The sequence below is a fragment of the Leopardus geoffroyi genome, chromosome B4 (assembly GCF_018350155.1).
Source record: "Leopardus geoffroyi isolate Oge1 chromosome B4, O.geoffroyi_Oge1_pat1.0, whole genome shotgun sequence".
Classification (NCBI taxonomy): Eukaryota; Metazoa; Chordata; class Mammalia; order Carnivora; family Felidae; genus Leopardus; species Leopardus geoffroyi.
This window is the reverse complement of record NC_059341.1, coordinates 95,937,193-95,953,414: the sequence shown is the minus strand read 5'-3', so window position 1 is coordinate 95,953,414 and position 16,222 is coordinate 95,937,193. Positions and strand designations below refer to the sequence as shown.

General features: G+C 38.2%; 1 protein-coding gene across 4 annotated transcripts in view; it reads left to right on the top strand.

Moving 5' to 3' along the window:
* PTPRR (protein tyrosine phosphatase receptor type R) overlaps nucleotides 1–16,222 on the top strand; it is a 245,787-nt gene that overhangs the window by 136,964 nt on the left and 92,601 nt on the right. For 2 of the 4 annotated variants that reach the window (XM_045463100.1, XM_045463101.1), the window contains 2 exons: nucleotides 679–789; nucleotides 13,197–13,459. In XM_045463100.1, coding sequence (XP_045319056.1) covers nucleotides 679–789; nucleotides 13,197–13,459 — 374 coding nt within the window. Of the gene's footprint in view, nucleotides 1–290; nucleotides 394–414; nucleotides 565–678; nucleotides 790–13,196; nucleotides 13,460–16,222 lie in introns of those variants that run through there. The other 2 variants (XM_045463102.1, XM_045463103.1) reach the window with 2 other exon arrangements.

Below are 16,222 nucleotides of genomic sequence, written 5' to 3'. Positions count from 1 at the left end.
TATCTTACTTTTATTTCCAAATAATTCTGCGCTTTTTGATGCTCCCTGTTGCTTTAAGTAAAATATAATATCCTAACAATTTGTAGGTGGAGGTGAACTTCAATCAGGTGGAGGTGAACTGCAAAAGCAGACTACATTCAAAGGAAAAAAAAAAAAAGATTTGACGAAAGAGAAAAAAAGGAAGGAAATGATCCTGACACTGTTACTCTGTTTATAAAAGCATCAAGAGATTTTGTTTGCACCTGTTTCACTTTTGTTTAAAGTCAAGAGCTGCATTACAGCACGTAAACCAGGGTGTTGGTGTTGTGGGAGGGGACTTAAAACAGTAAGGAAAGCTTCAGAAACAGTTTCCTCAACACAGAAAAGAACAGAACTCTTTTACTTATGAACCAGGTAATTTCCCAGAGAGACTGTTGGAGGGACATTTACGAAGTCTAGGACCCAATATGCCATGTCCGGCACGCTCGCTCCTACACAGGAGATAAAATCATCTCTTGGTGTATAGGGACGGCTGTCCTCGTCTCAGATCAGTTTGAGAAGCAGCTCTGGCAGCGGGGGATGTAGGTGTGTTCTACTACACTGAATGGAGTGAAGCTAAAAATATGTTGAGTGTCTGATAAGAACGCCATTCTCCTCAAACTCTCATTTAACGTCAGACTTTCTGTTTTGCTTTTAAAGAAAAATGTTTTACAAGGGCAGCATGAAGCGGACAAAATCTGGAGCAAAGAAGGATTTTATGCTGTTGTCATTTTTCTCAGCATCTTTGTTATTATAGTAACGTGTTTGATGGTAAGTTTGCTTCTTTATATATCTTATCCCTTACTGAGCCACTGCTTAATACTATGGGATACTGTCATTCAAACGAATGTTGAAAAGACTGGGAACAGAAGCAAGCCTTTGATCCTATTAGACTGGGAATATTTCATATCTGACGGCAGAGTGATAGCTAAGGAAAACCTAAGGAATTACAGATTCTGACCTGCAGAATAAGGCTGTAATTGCACTGAGGCTTTTAGTAACTTGATCAGCCCTGGGAATGAAGCTTTAGAAAGTGATTTACCGTGGTCACTGGAGCCCTCAAAGTCATTAAAGTCTCATGGGCACACTTTGGGCTTACTTTATTTCTTCTTTTATATCATCTTTATGGAACTCAGGACAAATTTTAAAAAGAAACGTCTTAGGGGCAAGCTTATATCTTTAAGAATCGTTGATTTCCTTATTTATTTTTAAAGATAAATAGCATTAGATATTAATGCTATTAGATAAATAGCTAAAGATAGATAGCATTCTCCGAAATTCTAGGCATTAAAAGGGATGATCATAGGCTCAAAGGCTAGATAATTCACTGTCGACTAACTTTTTAGGTGAATGAATTTAAAAAGTATAAAAGTATACACGGCGAATAGTTCTGTAAATTATAAATTATAAATGTGTAGCCTTTAAAAGTATATTTCTAATTAAAAAAAAAAGAACCCAGAGTAAACCCACTAAACTAGGCAGCTCTATTTTGTATTGAGGGAGTTAACAGTTCCTTTTCAAATACATTGATAAGATTTTCCTATTCTTTCAAAAATTCTGTGATGTACTTTAAAATATTTGATGTTTACAAAGGGGTTTAAACATTTTTTTCCTTGTGCTATGTTCTTTTTAATTTTGTACATTTTCAAAAATATTCCTTCCTTAGCTCTTAAATGCCCCCAAAAGACATCACACTACATACTATTCAACCAACAGTATTGCTAAGTGTCTTATTGGTTTTTGTTCATTTATGTTTCCCCTGCTGGGGAGAGGTTTATGTTAGAAAGATTAGGGCTTAGTTGGGAAAGGCAGAGGCTGAGTAAGTCTAAACTTGAAGGATATAAAACATTTAAGGCCTTGAACATGGTGATGATGGGCATATTTCCTCGAGTCTAAATATAGGAAGCAGTAAGGACACCCTAAAGCTTCCATCATCATGAATTCAGAAGCGTCTGGTCTCCTATGGGCACACATTTAGAAAGATTTCTAAGAATTGTGACACTATAATAAAAAGAATAACTTAAACATTGAGTAAGAAATTTGATTTTTATGTATTAAATGGTGGAGACTGAGAGGGAAAAATTTAATGAGACAAAGTTGGAGATTTTAGGGAAACTATGACTGAGACCTCTGGGCATTTTTTAGTATTTTAGAGGGTGTGTTTGTTGTTGTTGTTGTTGTTGTTGTTGTTGTTGTTGTTGTAATAGTTAATTGCACTATTTTAACATATGCGGCTCTTCTTTTCCTTAATCTGAGGAATCTTGAGGGCTTTTTTCTCTCTTGTCAGTCACAATTAGAGTGTTTTTCTGCTTCACAGATGAAAAGATGGGAGGAAGAGGAGAATTCAAGGAGGCTGAGAGTGCTAAAAGCAGAGATTGCTGGGGGGGCTTTGGGAGGGGTGGACGGATAAGATTGGGCAGAGCAAAGGCTAGGGTAAAGGAGGGAAGTGGGAAAGCAGATTCCTGAGGAGCCTCTGAGTCCTGGAGGGCAGAGAGAGGCCCAGCAAAGCCTGCTCTTACCATGTAAGACTAGGTCCAGGCTCTGCCTCTCTAACTCAGGAGCACCTGCATATCCAGCATGACTGGATAAATCCTTTCATGACATATTGGTCTCATGAGGCAAAAGAATCTGTGGTGGCCACACTCTCAACCCCTGGGGGCCAGAGACTAGCTCTTCTTTTCCCAGTTTCTGCCAAGCATCAATGTAAAAGTCAGAAACCTAGATAAGTCTGCTCCAAAGTTACTAGAACAAATCGAGAAATGAATGTTTCCAAGGTATGGGTGATTGCTGTCCACTGGGTTGGCAGTTAGATTCATCCATTCATTCAGTCTACAAATTCCTGCAGGGGATACACTGTGGACCTGTGGTTGGCACTGTGGCCAAAGGAGAGAACAAGATCCCTGTTCTTGTAGGACCTATACTCTAAAGGGGGGGGGGGGGGCACAGATAATAATTTAGTACTTTTTTTTTAAACAAATACTGAACATGCTGCATGATTCCAAGTATTTGACCTTCTGGAAAAGGCAAAACTTTAGAGATAATCAAAAGATCAGTGGTTGCCAGAGGTTTCACGGGAGGAGATGGATAGGTAGAGCACAGCGGATTTTTATGGCAGTGAAACTATTCTGTACAATACTGTGGTGGTGAATACATGGCCTCATGGATTTGTTAAAACCCATAGAATGGGGGCACCTGGGTGTCTCAGTCGGTTAAGCGGCCGGCCTCGGCTCAGGTCATGATCTCGCGGTCCGTGAGTTCGAGCCCTGCGTCGGGCTCTGTGCTCACAGCTCAGAGCCTGGAGCCTGTTTCAGATTCTGTGTCTCCCTCTCTCTGACCCTCCTCCGTTCATGCTCTGTCTCTCTCTGTCTCGAAAATAAATAAATGTTAAAAAAATTTTTAAAAAAAACCCATAGAATGTACAACAAAAAGAGCAAGCCCTAATCTAGACTACAGATTTCGGTTAATTATGATATCCAGTATTGGCTCATCAATTGTAACACATGTGACCACACTAATACAAAATGTTAATAGGGAAAATTGTTTAGGGAAATAAGGGAGAGAGGGTATACTCTTTGCTGTTTTGTGTAAACCTAAAACTGATCTTAAAAAATGAAGTCTATTCATTTTTTAAAAAAATCATATATTGTGCAGTGCTGTGAAGAGATACCTTAATAGTGAGTGAGCGGAACAGAACCCTTGGAGACTTCCAAGATATGTGACAATGTGGGGAGAGGGCTTCCCAGGCAGAGGACAGAGCAGTTGAGGTGGGAATAAGCCAGCCTCTCTGGGCTTAACAAGAAGGGTGGAAGCTGAAAGTTTTAAGCAGAGCTTTGATGTGATTTGATGTGTGGATTTACGAGAGCAGGTGCTCTGCTGGTGAAGAGTGGTTGGGGACAGAACACGAGGCAAAGCTGGGAGCAGTAGGACTCTTCTGGAAGCCATTGTGTTAGCCTGATGACAAAGATGATGATGGCCCAGAAGAGGGGATGGTGGTGGAGATGGAGAGAAGTGAACGTTTGGGATTTATTTGTAAATGGAAATGACAGGATTTGCTCCCTTCTCAGGGAAAAGGAAAGAAAGAAATTAAGGTTGACTCCTCATTTATTTGGCTGAGTACCTGGCTGGTGGAGCTCCCATTTCTTGGGCAAGGAACACGTTGGAGGTGGGGGTAGTGAGAGAAACAACACTTTTCATGTGTCTTCCAGTTGCCCTTGAATAAATGAAAGAAGTAGAATCATATATTTCAAACACAATCTTAAATTTTCATGAGAAAAGGTCGCTTTGAAAAGTCACAGGGGAGGGGTGCCTAGGTGGCTTAGTTAGTTGAGCATCTGACACTTGATTTCAGCGCAAGTCATGATCTCACAGTTCATGGGATCCAGCGCCATCAGGCTCTGTGCTGATTGTGCAGAACCTGCTTGGGATTCTCCGTCTCTCTCTGCCCCTCCCCCTCTCATGTATACACACACACACACACACACACACACACACACACACACACATTCTCTCTCTCTCTCTCTCTCTTTAAAAATAAGCTTTAAAAAAGGGAAAAAACGTAACAGAGGAACCAGCAGTATACATGAAGGAATTAATACTGATAGAAAAATTTTGGAGCACCTGGATGGCTCAGTCAGTAAAGCGTCCAACTCTTGATTTGGGCTCAGGTCATGATCTCATTGTTTGTGAGTTCAAACCCCTCATAGGGCTCCATGATGACAATACAGAGCCTGATTGGGATTCTCTCTCTCCTTCTCTCTCTGCCCCTGCCTCACTCTCTCTCTATCTTTCAGAATAAATAAATTTTAAAAGAAAAAAAAAATTTTTACCTACTCAGACTGGATTTAACATGAAGTTAAGTTTATCTGATGCAGCTATAACACTGACATGTCAACAGTTCACATTTAGGGACTTGTCAAATGTGATTCTCTAAAAAAGCTTATCTTTGCTCAAGTACTTTTGATAGTGACCTTGATTTAAAGTAAGTTTTTTACTTGGCTCTCTCAGTAATAGTTGTGCTATCACTTTTGCAATTTTCAAACACATAATATTCTGATTCTATTTCCCATGATTTTGTTGATTCCATGCAAAAGAAAAGACACAATACAGAATTTCCCCTCTGGCAATAACTATATGTATGAGAGATCAAATACCATTATTTCGATCCAGCCTTCCTACATACCACAGAAACAAAAGGCATACGGTTTTATTATGAAATTTTATAGGTAAATTGCTGTAATGGTGGATTATGTGTGCTATGTAACAATAACATAAGGCTTGGCAAAATTTTTGAAATGTGGCATATTGTTTACTTTCCTTAAAATAAAAAAAAATTATATTGCCAGGCATAAAATTAGACATGCATGACATTTTCAAATGTGTGACTTATTTAGCACCTCTCAAAGGTGAATGTGGAGTGGGTGGAGCGACAAATAGACAAATACAATTTTCCAAGGAAAAGTGTGTGGGCAATTTCCAATCCATTCAGTCTGTTTTGGGTAGGGGAGATTTATTACTAAGAAGAATTAGTTATTAAACTTCAATAAACAATGGAAGGAACATTTATCATCAAAATTAAGTCTTCAAATGTACTTAGAGGTTTATTACAAAGTGCAAAGGCATTTATGAAATGTAGGTAGAGATATCTACAAGCCAGATTGCTTCTGGAAAGCAATTTTAGAAAATACAGGAAAAGAGCTCTTGATGTCAACAAAAGCTTTAGCATGTTAGACCCATAAAAAAGCCAATTATTAGTCATGTAGAAGTTTTCTAGTCATGGTCTTGGTAGCTGAGACAGGAAGTTGTATGTCAGATCACCTGCTATAGCCTGAGCCCCATGCAGTGAAAACATGTCACAGGTGGACATAAACAGCTACCCTCTTCTAATTGGTTGTATATAATTGCTAGAGACTGAGGGAAATGGGAATAGATTTCTAGCTGGAATGATCTGTTTACAGAACCATTTCTGTAAAACATACCATTTTCAGAGTAGGCATGTGCCTTGAAGCAATTTTTAATTTTGTTCTATCTTAATAAAAACTGTTTACTTCTTAAGTATTAAGAATGCAATCCTCTTAATAATAAAAATAATAACAATAGTAATATTTAATGTCTTCCCTTTATTGCACACTTACTGGTACTAAATTGGCACTAAATTTACTGTACTAAATAATGTATTTTTAAGCCACTTTATTGAAGTATGATTGACATACAAAAAGCTGTACAGATTTAATGGATACAACTTGGTGAGTTTGGAGATAAGTATATACCTATGACATCACCATGTCATAGATCTTCCTATCACTTCCAAAAGTGTCCTCCTGCTCTCTATTTATTTTTTTATTATTTTTTGAAAGCTTATTTATTTTGAAAGAGAGAGAGAGCACATGCATGCATGAGCCAAGAGGGGCAGAGAGAGAGGGAGAGAGAGAATCCCAAGCAGGCTCCATGCTGTCAACGTGAAGCCCAACACGGGGCTCGGTCCCACAACCCTGGGATCATAACCTGAGCTGAAATCAAGAGTCAGATGCTCAACCCGCTAAGCCAACCAGGCACTCAATTTTTTAATTATTAGTATTTTGTATTGTGATAAGAACACTTAACATATGATCTACCCTCTTAGCAAAGTATTTTAAGTATATAATGTTGTATTATTAACTATAGACTCCATGCATAAACACTTAATGTATTTTAGTTTGCTAATTTTACTGATGAGGAAACCAAGATCCTGAGAGGATCAGTGACTTGACCAAGAGCACACAAAGGGACTGGGTAATTATACTGGGGAGAGAGGAGGATCTGTCCTGTGCACTGTCGAGTATCTAGCAGCATCCCTGGCCTCTGCCCACTAGATGCCAGTAGCACCCCACCACACACCCTAGTATGACAACCAAAACCATCTCAGAACATTACCAAATGCCCCTGAAGGGCTAAATCCCTGCTGGTTGAGAACCACTGTCTTACAACTTAATTCCATGACAACCCATCTATTGCCAGGTAACATCTTCCATTCTTTCCATGTTTTGTCAACCAAGTCTCTCTCTTGAGTATTTTTTTTTTAATTTTAGGGAAAGAGAGAAAGAGAGAGAAGGGGGGGAGGAAGAGAGAGAGAGAGAGAGAGTGAGAAAATCTTGAGCAGATTCCATTCTCAGTGCAGAGCCTGATGCAGGGCTCAATCCCATGACCCTGGGATCATGTCCTGATCCAAAATCAAGAGTTGGATGCTCAACCAAATGAACCACCCAGGTGTCCTCACTCTTGAGTATTTTTAAAGTGTCTTGTAAGCATTATATATTCTCCAAGGCGTAGGCATCAGTTCTACCTAATCAAAGGCGTAGGCATCAGTTTGTACACATATGACACAGAGTAAAAAGCTGACCTGTAACCAGCGATGAAGTAAGCCAATGACTGTAAAAATATGTGGCAAAGGTTCTTCAGCAAGAACATAAACTCATGAAGTAAAGAAGGACTTTGGACTAGAGCTACTTCTATACCAATATAATCATAAAAGTTACCTGTCAAGAGCTATTGAGAAAGCTGTTATTTCCTTGGCTGTCTCATTTTCATTTTTGAAAATAAATATTTGCTTCTCCAAATTTTCATTTTAAAAATGAAAATATGCTTCTCCAAATATTCCAATTTGGAAATGAAAATATGCTTCTCCAAAACCCAAATGTAAACAGGCAATCAAATGTTCTGATGTACATATTATATTCAGATGTGAAGAACTAAGAATATATAACATATGTATTATCTTTTATTAAAGATATTTTTGTGAAGGTACAGATATATTTGTTTCTCTTCTCATTCAAGTAAATAGCTGGCTTGCAATTAAGAAATAAAAAGTTAGGGACACCTGGCTGGCTCAGGCAGAAAAGCATGCGACTCTTCATCTTGGGGTCGTGAGTTTGAGCCCTATGTTGGGTGTAGAGATTACTTAAATAGATAAATATTTTTTAAAATAATCAATAAAAATAAATTAAAAAGATGTCCTGCCTTAAATTCTATTGCCTCATCTTTTAGTAATTATGTATTTAACTTAGCAATCTTGTGTTATCTTATTGGTACTGTTCTCATATTTCTAGGATTTTGTTTGCGCAAAGTGGTGGCAAAGTGCCTTTGAGGGTTATGAAAACTGAAGAGAAGCAGTAAATTAACCGCCCCCCCCCCCCAGTTCTTAGGCATCATACACAGGGTAGGGATATTTATCTTCAATGTTTTCTATCCTATAGCTCGTAAAAGTAATTATAATAAGAGTAAGAAGATTTGTTACTTAATACTAGATCTCTTGTTTTTTTCTTATGCAGTAATATTTCTCATAGGAATATTTAGCACCATCATTTTCAAAAATTTAAGATTTAGCTTTACCCTACCTTTGTCAGCGAACGCCACCAGTATAAAAGTTTCCAGTGTATGAGGAAGTGAACTGAATAAAAGACAAAAAGGATTCTTTTTAATTGCCTGACAGTTCAATTTATAAGAATGCATTTGTACTTATACTCCCTAGGTGCATAGTCCTTTTCCTTAAAGAAAGATTTTAATCCACAAAAGATATACTCTTAGATTTGGTGGTGTTGAAAGCCAGTGGTGAGAACCGATCTGCAGCAGATGTGATGTCAGAGTCAATCGTTAAGAATGATAGCATGGCAAAGAGCAGCACCAGAAGTAATGTAAGGGTGTGGAAAGTACATGGGTCTGCAAAGCAGAACTGCCCCAGGACTTGGATCTGCCCTCACTAACTGCTGACTTTGGGCAAGTCCATCTGAACTGTAATTTTTTCAATGTATAATTAAGTCAGAAGGACCTATAGTGATCATTCTAACTCTGATTCCATCTGTATCCCTAATTTCAAAGACACTTAGGGGGCACATGCGCCCCAATGTTTATTGCAGCACTGTCAACAATAGCCAAATTATGGAAAGAGCCCAAATGTCCATCAACTGATGAATATACACATACACAATCGAATACTACCCGGCAATGAAAAAGAATGAAATCTTGCTATTTGCAACAACATGGATTGAACTGGAGTGTATTATACTAGGTGAAATAAGTCACTCAGAAAAAGATAGGTATCAAATGACTTCACTCATATGTGGACTTGAGAAACTTAACAGCTGATCCTAGGGGAAGGGAAGGAAAAATAAGGTTAAAAAAAGAGGAAGGCAAACCGTAAGAGACTCTTAAATACAGAGAACAAACTGAGGGTTGATGGGGTGGGGGAAGAGGAGGGAAAATGGGTGAGGGGCATTAAAGAGGGCACTTGTTGAGATGAGCACTGAGTGTTGCATGTAAGTGATAAATCACTGGATGCTACTCCTGAAGACAAGACTACAAGGTATGTTATCTAACGTGAGAATTAAATAAATAAATTAAGTAAATAAATAAATAAATAAATCACTTAATGTATGATCACTCCTATTTCTTACCTCTCTGCCCAAACCTCTGTCTTGTTATAATCCGAGATGTTGGACCTGAGACATAATTAAATTTCATTTTCACTCATTTTTGCATAATTTCAAAACTCCCTTTTATATCACAATTTCTAGTTCTTCAGTTCTTAATTTTGAGTCATCTTTCTCATGAGTTTGGGTTAATTTTTTCCAGGAAATGTACACAGGCAGTATATTCCCTGACACCTTGTGTATTTGAGATACTATTAGCTTCATTCTCATAAACTTCAATTTATCGAGGTGTGGAATTCATGCATTTTTTTGTAAATGCATTTTTTCCTCAGTCACAAAAACTCTCCCATTTTCTCCTCACATTTATTCTTTTTTCAACTGACATGTTCTTTGACTGAGCACCTTTTTCATTCCATATCTCTAATTCCATGAGAACAGGGTATAGTTTATTTTGTTCATAGCAGAATCCTCAGTAGGTCTCACAATACATGACATTCAGTGGGCACTGAAAAATAGTTCTGAATGATTCACAGCTCTCTCACTTAGTCTGGTTTATCGTTCACAGTGACTTTTCTCTGACTTCTGTATGCCATTGTTTCCCTTGTTTTCACTTTCTTCTCTTTATCTTTTTGCTATATATTCCAGGCAATCTCCTGACTTTGCCACATATGCCACTGGCTGTGTTTTCTGCATTGTCATTTCCATTCTTTACTGCTTAAAAGATTTTCATCCTGCTCCCGAGTTTTCAGCTTTTAAAATCCTTTTCTTCTTCATCTCAGTCTGATACCTTTTCATCTTACATTGTTGTGTTTTGCTTCTTTTTTATTTTTTAGAATATTATTTTGTTAAGCAGACTTTTTAACAACATATTTTTTGCCCATTTTAACCATTTTCTATTTTTATTATTGTAGTGAAGTTGACATACAATGTGTGTTAGTTTCAGGTGTACAATATAGTGATTCAACCATTCTATATATTACTCAGTGCTCACCATGATAAACATAGTCACCACTGCCACCACACAATGTTATTGTAGTATTTTTGAGTCTATTGCCTATGCTTCTGTTACTTCTATATTGTATAAATGGAAGTTGGTACCTCGTATTCCCCTTCACCTATTTCCCTCATTACCCTACCCCCTTCCCTCTGGCAACCACCAGTTTGTTCTCTGTATTTATGAGTCTGCTTCTGTTTGTTTCTTTGCTCATTGGTTTTGTTTTTTAGATTCCACATATCATTGAAATTATATAGCATTTGTCTTTCTCAGATTTATCTCATTTAGTATAATGCACTCTAAGTCCATCCATGTTATTACAAATGGCAAGATGTTACTCTTTTTATGGCTGAGTAATATTTCATTGTGTATATATGCCATCTTCTTTATCCATTCATCAATGGATGGACACTGAGGTCGCTTCCACATCATGGCTATTGTTACTACATAATGCTGCAGTAAACATAGGTATGTAAATATCTTTTCGAATTAGTGTTTTCATTTTCCTCAAATAAATACCCACAAGTGCTACCAATGTATTTTAAGAACATTAGACAAATATTTTCTAAAATTTTCCTGAAATACATTCTCAAAGGTATTTATCTTCTCCATTATTTCAGATTATTTCTTTCTCAATTTATTTCTCAATTTAATTTTTCTGTTTATTTATTCTTTAACAAATATATATGTATATGTATATATATATTTTTTTCCAGTAGATTTCAAATATAGATATAACTAGAATTTAAAAGAACTTTGAAAGAAAGACTTAGTCTTAGGACTAGTTAGAGTGAATGTGATTGAAAAGTGCCAAGAAAGCCCTCTCCCTTAAAATATCACTCGTTCGGCTAATGGATTTCAGACATTAAACAAGGGAGTTCAGTTGGCCTAAAGCTTTTTAAAATGCAGACATTGTCAGTGCTGTAATTACAGACAATGGGTTAAGTCACCCCTCTATGTGCATTAACTTATCAAGTCACTTCCTGAGAACATACTTGAAGAAATACAAGGACATCTAGTTTCTTCTTTAAGTTTATTTATTTTGAGAGAGAAAGAGAGAGAGAGAGAGAGAGAGAGAGAGAGCAGAGGAGGGGCAGAGAGAGGGAGAGAGAGAAACCCAAGCAGGCTCTGCACTGTCAGTGCAGAACCCAACACATGGTTCGAACTCAATGAACCATGAGATCATTACCTGAGCTGAAACCAAAAGCTGGCCACTTAACCAACTGAGCCACCAACTAGGCACCCCAAGGGCATATAGTTTCTGCGGTAATTGGAGTAGAGGAGTCAGCATTAAGAGAAAAAAAAATCAAATCATTATGTTGTATGCCTTAAACTATATAATGTTATATGTCCATTACATCTTAATAAAACTAGAAAAGATAAAATAATCTTTTTTAAAAAAAAGTTGAAATAGGGGTACCTGAGTGGCTCAGTCAGTTGAGTGTCTGACTCTTGACTTTGGCTCAGGTCATGATCTCATGGTTCATGAGTTCAAGCCCTGCATTGGGCTCTGAGCTTACAGCTTGGAGCCTGCGTGGGATTCTGTCTTTCTTGCTCTCCACCCTCCCCCCACTAGAGCTTTCTCTCTCTCAAAATAAATAAATAAATAAACATTAAAAAAAAATTCTCTCCCTCTGTCCCTGTCCCTCGCTTGCATACTCTTTCCCTCTCTAGAAAATAAAAGTCAATCATAAATTAAAAAGGAAAAAAATAAATAAAAATAGAAAAGAAAAACTTATTAAAAGAGAAGCCTGAGGATGAGAAACAAACTCTACTCCCTCACAATTCAGTCCATGGAGGGTTCGAGCAAAGTCAGCCCAATTCCTTCAAAAATTTAAAAATGACAATCCTACCATTTCTGAAGTGAATTAGCCATTCCAGAAAGGGCTCTGAGAATGGAGGAAAGTAATATGTTTGCTTTTTCCTACATTCATTCAAGATTAAAAAGGAGAGGGGTGCCTGGGTGGCTCAGTCAGTTAAGCTCCCGACTTCAGCTCAAGTCATGATCTCGTGGTTCATGAGTTCGAGCCCTACGTCAGGCTTTGTGCTGACAACTCAGAGCCTGGAGCCTGCTTCAGATTCTGTGTGTGTCTCTCTCTATTCCTCTTCCCACTCACACTCTCTCTCTCTCTCTCTCTCTCAAAAATAAGTAAACATTAAAAATTTTTTTTTAATTAAAAGGGGAAAGAGGTAAGAAATGAAATTCTGGCTATCCAAATTTTTCTTTGATAAGTGCCCTACATTTAAATTTTTCAAGAAGTTACAAGATATTCAAGCTAATACATGGCTAGTGTGGATATTTACCAACATAAGAAATTAAGATTTATAACATAACCATGTTTTCATTAATATTTTACAAGATTTTATTCTCCCATGTTGTACTGGATGAAGATCTCTGTTTCTGTAAATGTCATCAGCCCATACATATTTCATGGCTCTTCCTTTCATCAGCCTTCCATTTCAGCCATTTTGAGTAAAGATTTGCATGTGATCAAACTGACATCTGGCACTTTCATAAAATTAGCCAAATTTTCTTTTGAATATATATTTGAAGAATAGATCCATTAACACATTTGTTTACCAACTAGAAATACCAACTATATCCTTTTGGGGAAAAAAATCTCAATATAATAAAATTGAAAGACCATTCTGGAAGGCTTTGCTTAGTTGTATTATCATTGAGCCTTCATTTTAGTTTGTCTTCTGGGTCGGGTTGGAAGAGATTATATTTTGTTGTTTAGTGTGCAAAATATGACAGCAAGACTTTGTATCTCCTTCTATAGATTCTTTACAGATTAAAAGAAAAGTTTCAGTTTTCCTTGCGACAAGATAAAGAGAAAAATCAGGAGATCCACCTATCACCCATTGCATTACAGCCAGCACAGTCTGAGGCAAAGACAGTCAACAGCATGGTCCAGCCCGAGCAAGCCCCAAAGGTGCTGAATGTGGTTGTGGACCCTCAAGGCCGATACACTCCTGAGATCAAAGCTACCACCGCTGTCTGCCCTTCTCCTTTCAAAATGAAGCCCATAGGACTTCAGGAGAGGTAAGAGCTTTTCTGTATCCCCCTACAGGTTACTTTTTTTTTTAAGATTATTCACCAATTAAAAATGATAGAACCAGAGATGATTGGCATATTGGATTTAAAATCGCTGACTGCCATCTTGCTATGTTACAAAGAATCTAGCTATGTTACAAAAATATTTTCGTTACATCAGATTCCATTTAACCTGTGGAGACCCAAGCCAAGGTCATCTTCAAGTACAGAACAGCTTCTATAATCAAATGTACTGAGTACATTTTAAGGGCTGATGATGTAACATAACACTATCTCCTTTAATTGTCATTGAAACTCTGGTAGATAGAAGGACTAGGAATAAACTTAAGGTATTTCCTACCAAAGCCCACGTTGTTTGATGTAAAGTGGGAAGAATCATTGTCACAAATCAATTTTTTTAAAGTTTATTTATTTTAAGAGAGTGTGAGCAGGGGAGGGGCAGAGAAAAAGAGAGGCAGAGATAGAGAATTCCAAGCAGACTCCACACTGTCAGCACAGAGTCTGATGCACAGCTTGAACTCACAAACTGTGAGATCATGACCTGGGCCAAAATCAAGAGTTGGACACTCAACCAACTGAGCCACCCAGGCACCCCACAAATCAATTTTTTATGAAGTTGTCCCTCTTCTTCTTCTGAGCAAACAGTAAATCTCAAAATCCATGACATTTTTTTTAGTTGCCTTACCTGCCTTTGTGATGTACTTATACTGACACATTCTCACTCAAAACAAAGCCAATATATGAAAACCATGATATGCAAAGTACATAAAAGAGCTAATTCTTTACTTCCCCCAAAATATTAAGTAAAGCTTTCCCAAGGTATTTCTTTCTTTTTAATTTTTTTTTTTTTACATTTATTCATTTTTGAGAGACAGAGAGAGGCAAAGTACAGCAGGAGAGGAGCAGAGAGCAAGTTGGACACAGAATCTGAAGCAGGCACCGAGCTATCAGCACAGAGCCCGACATGGGGCTCGAACTCACAAACCGTGAGATCATAACCTGAGCAGAAGTAGGACGCTCAACCGACTGAGCCACCCATGCGCCCCCCCCCTCACCCCACATGATATTTCTTAAAGTAAGAAGCTTCCTATCTATACTTAAAATATGAATGGGGTACTTGGGTGGTTCAGTCGGCTAAGCATACGACTCTTGATTTTGGCTCAGGTCATGATCCCAAGGTTGTGGGATCAAGCCCCCCATTGGGCTCCGTGGTAAGTGTAGAGCCTACTTAGGATTCTCTCTCTTTCTCTCTCTCCCTCTGCCCCTCTCCCTCATTCACTCCCTTTCTATTTCCCTTTCTCTCAAAAAAAAAAAAAAATATATATATATATGATTGATGTTATATCCAACACTGCATGTGAGGGTAGTGGGGGAACTGAGAGGCTCTCAAGGTACACTCCCTTGGTTCATTTTCCTCTTATTTTCCTATATCTTCATTTTCTGTCACTGTCCTTTTTGTTGTCTTAGGTTTTCAGATCACATCTCTAAATATATTTCCCATCACACACACACACACACACACACACACACACACATGCCACATCCCTTCAGAAAATATAAAAACTTCAGAAGACCAAAGTGGTCATTCAAATTTTTTGAAATATTGTCCAAAAAAATGAATGAAGTAAAAAGAAAGGGATTTGTTGCAGTGATCTCTAAAGTCCTATAAAGGGAGAACACTTTGACTCCATAACAGAAGAAAAACAGAGAGCACTCAAGTCTTCCTTCCTTCCTCATCACCCCCAAATACTGGTTGGTTTCCTGATGGATCCATGTGGATCTCCGGGTACTATTTTCTTAGTTGGGTACCACAACACTGCTGTCTGGGCTGTAGACAAGATGGAACTTTCTCCTGGAGACTAACCAGGAGTCAGGAGAACTGGATTCCAGACCCAGCTCTGCCCTTTGCTGGATTGAGTGGCTTCATATGCGTCATTCACCTATCTGGGCCTTACTTTCTTCATCTGTAATATGAAGGAGTTAAACTTGACTTCTTTGCTTCCTTCAGGCTCTTTTGCTTTTGTCACTCAAATGAGTTTTGTACATTGATTTGCTTCCAAATGAAACCTCAAAGCAAGTATCTGAGGTGATGTACCACAAGCGGGGTGGCAGAAGAGATTTGCTCCGATGAAAGCAATAAGGTGGTCATTTTCTACAGATGATTTAAAGATGATAATAAAACTACCTAAAAGTCAGACTAACTTTTGCTATCATCATGCACTGCCAATTCTAAGCAAGGCCAGTGGTGAAATCCTCTAGGAAATACCTATTGCCAGAATCCTACCTTTTGTCAGCCACTGCTGGGCATGTTTGAATTTCAAGCAGCATAAGGTTAACTAATCCTTTATTCATTTAAATGAAGCGAACGTTTGAGAACGGAGAGTACAGGGATGGTGTCTTACTCATCTTCATGGTCCATGTGGGGACTCTAGCAGAGTAAGTGTGTAATCAGTGTCAGATTCCCTGCCACCTGGTCTACAAACTTCGCCGCCTCCCACCCATCGCCTCCCACTTCCTTCCCACCTCAGAGGAGGAGAAAGCTCTTCTGTCCACACGGACTCCTCCAGTCAGTTGCTCCCACTCCTGATAGCTCGCTCCATCAATTTTCCTTCTCTGTTTTCAACTGTGCCCTCTTTGCTAACGTGGTGACTTTAGCATAGATTCTCTTGTATCAAAGAAACTTCTTTAACCCATTTCCTTCTCTGGGTCTTATCTCTCCTCCCTTTCTCAGAAGAGCGTCTTATTAATAGA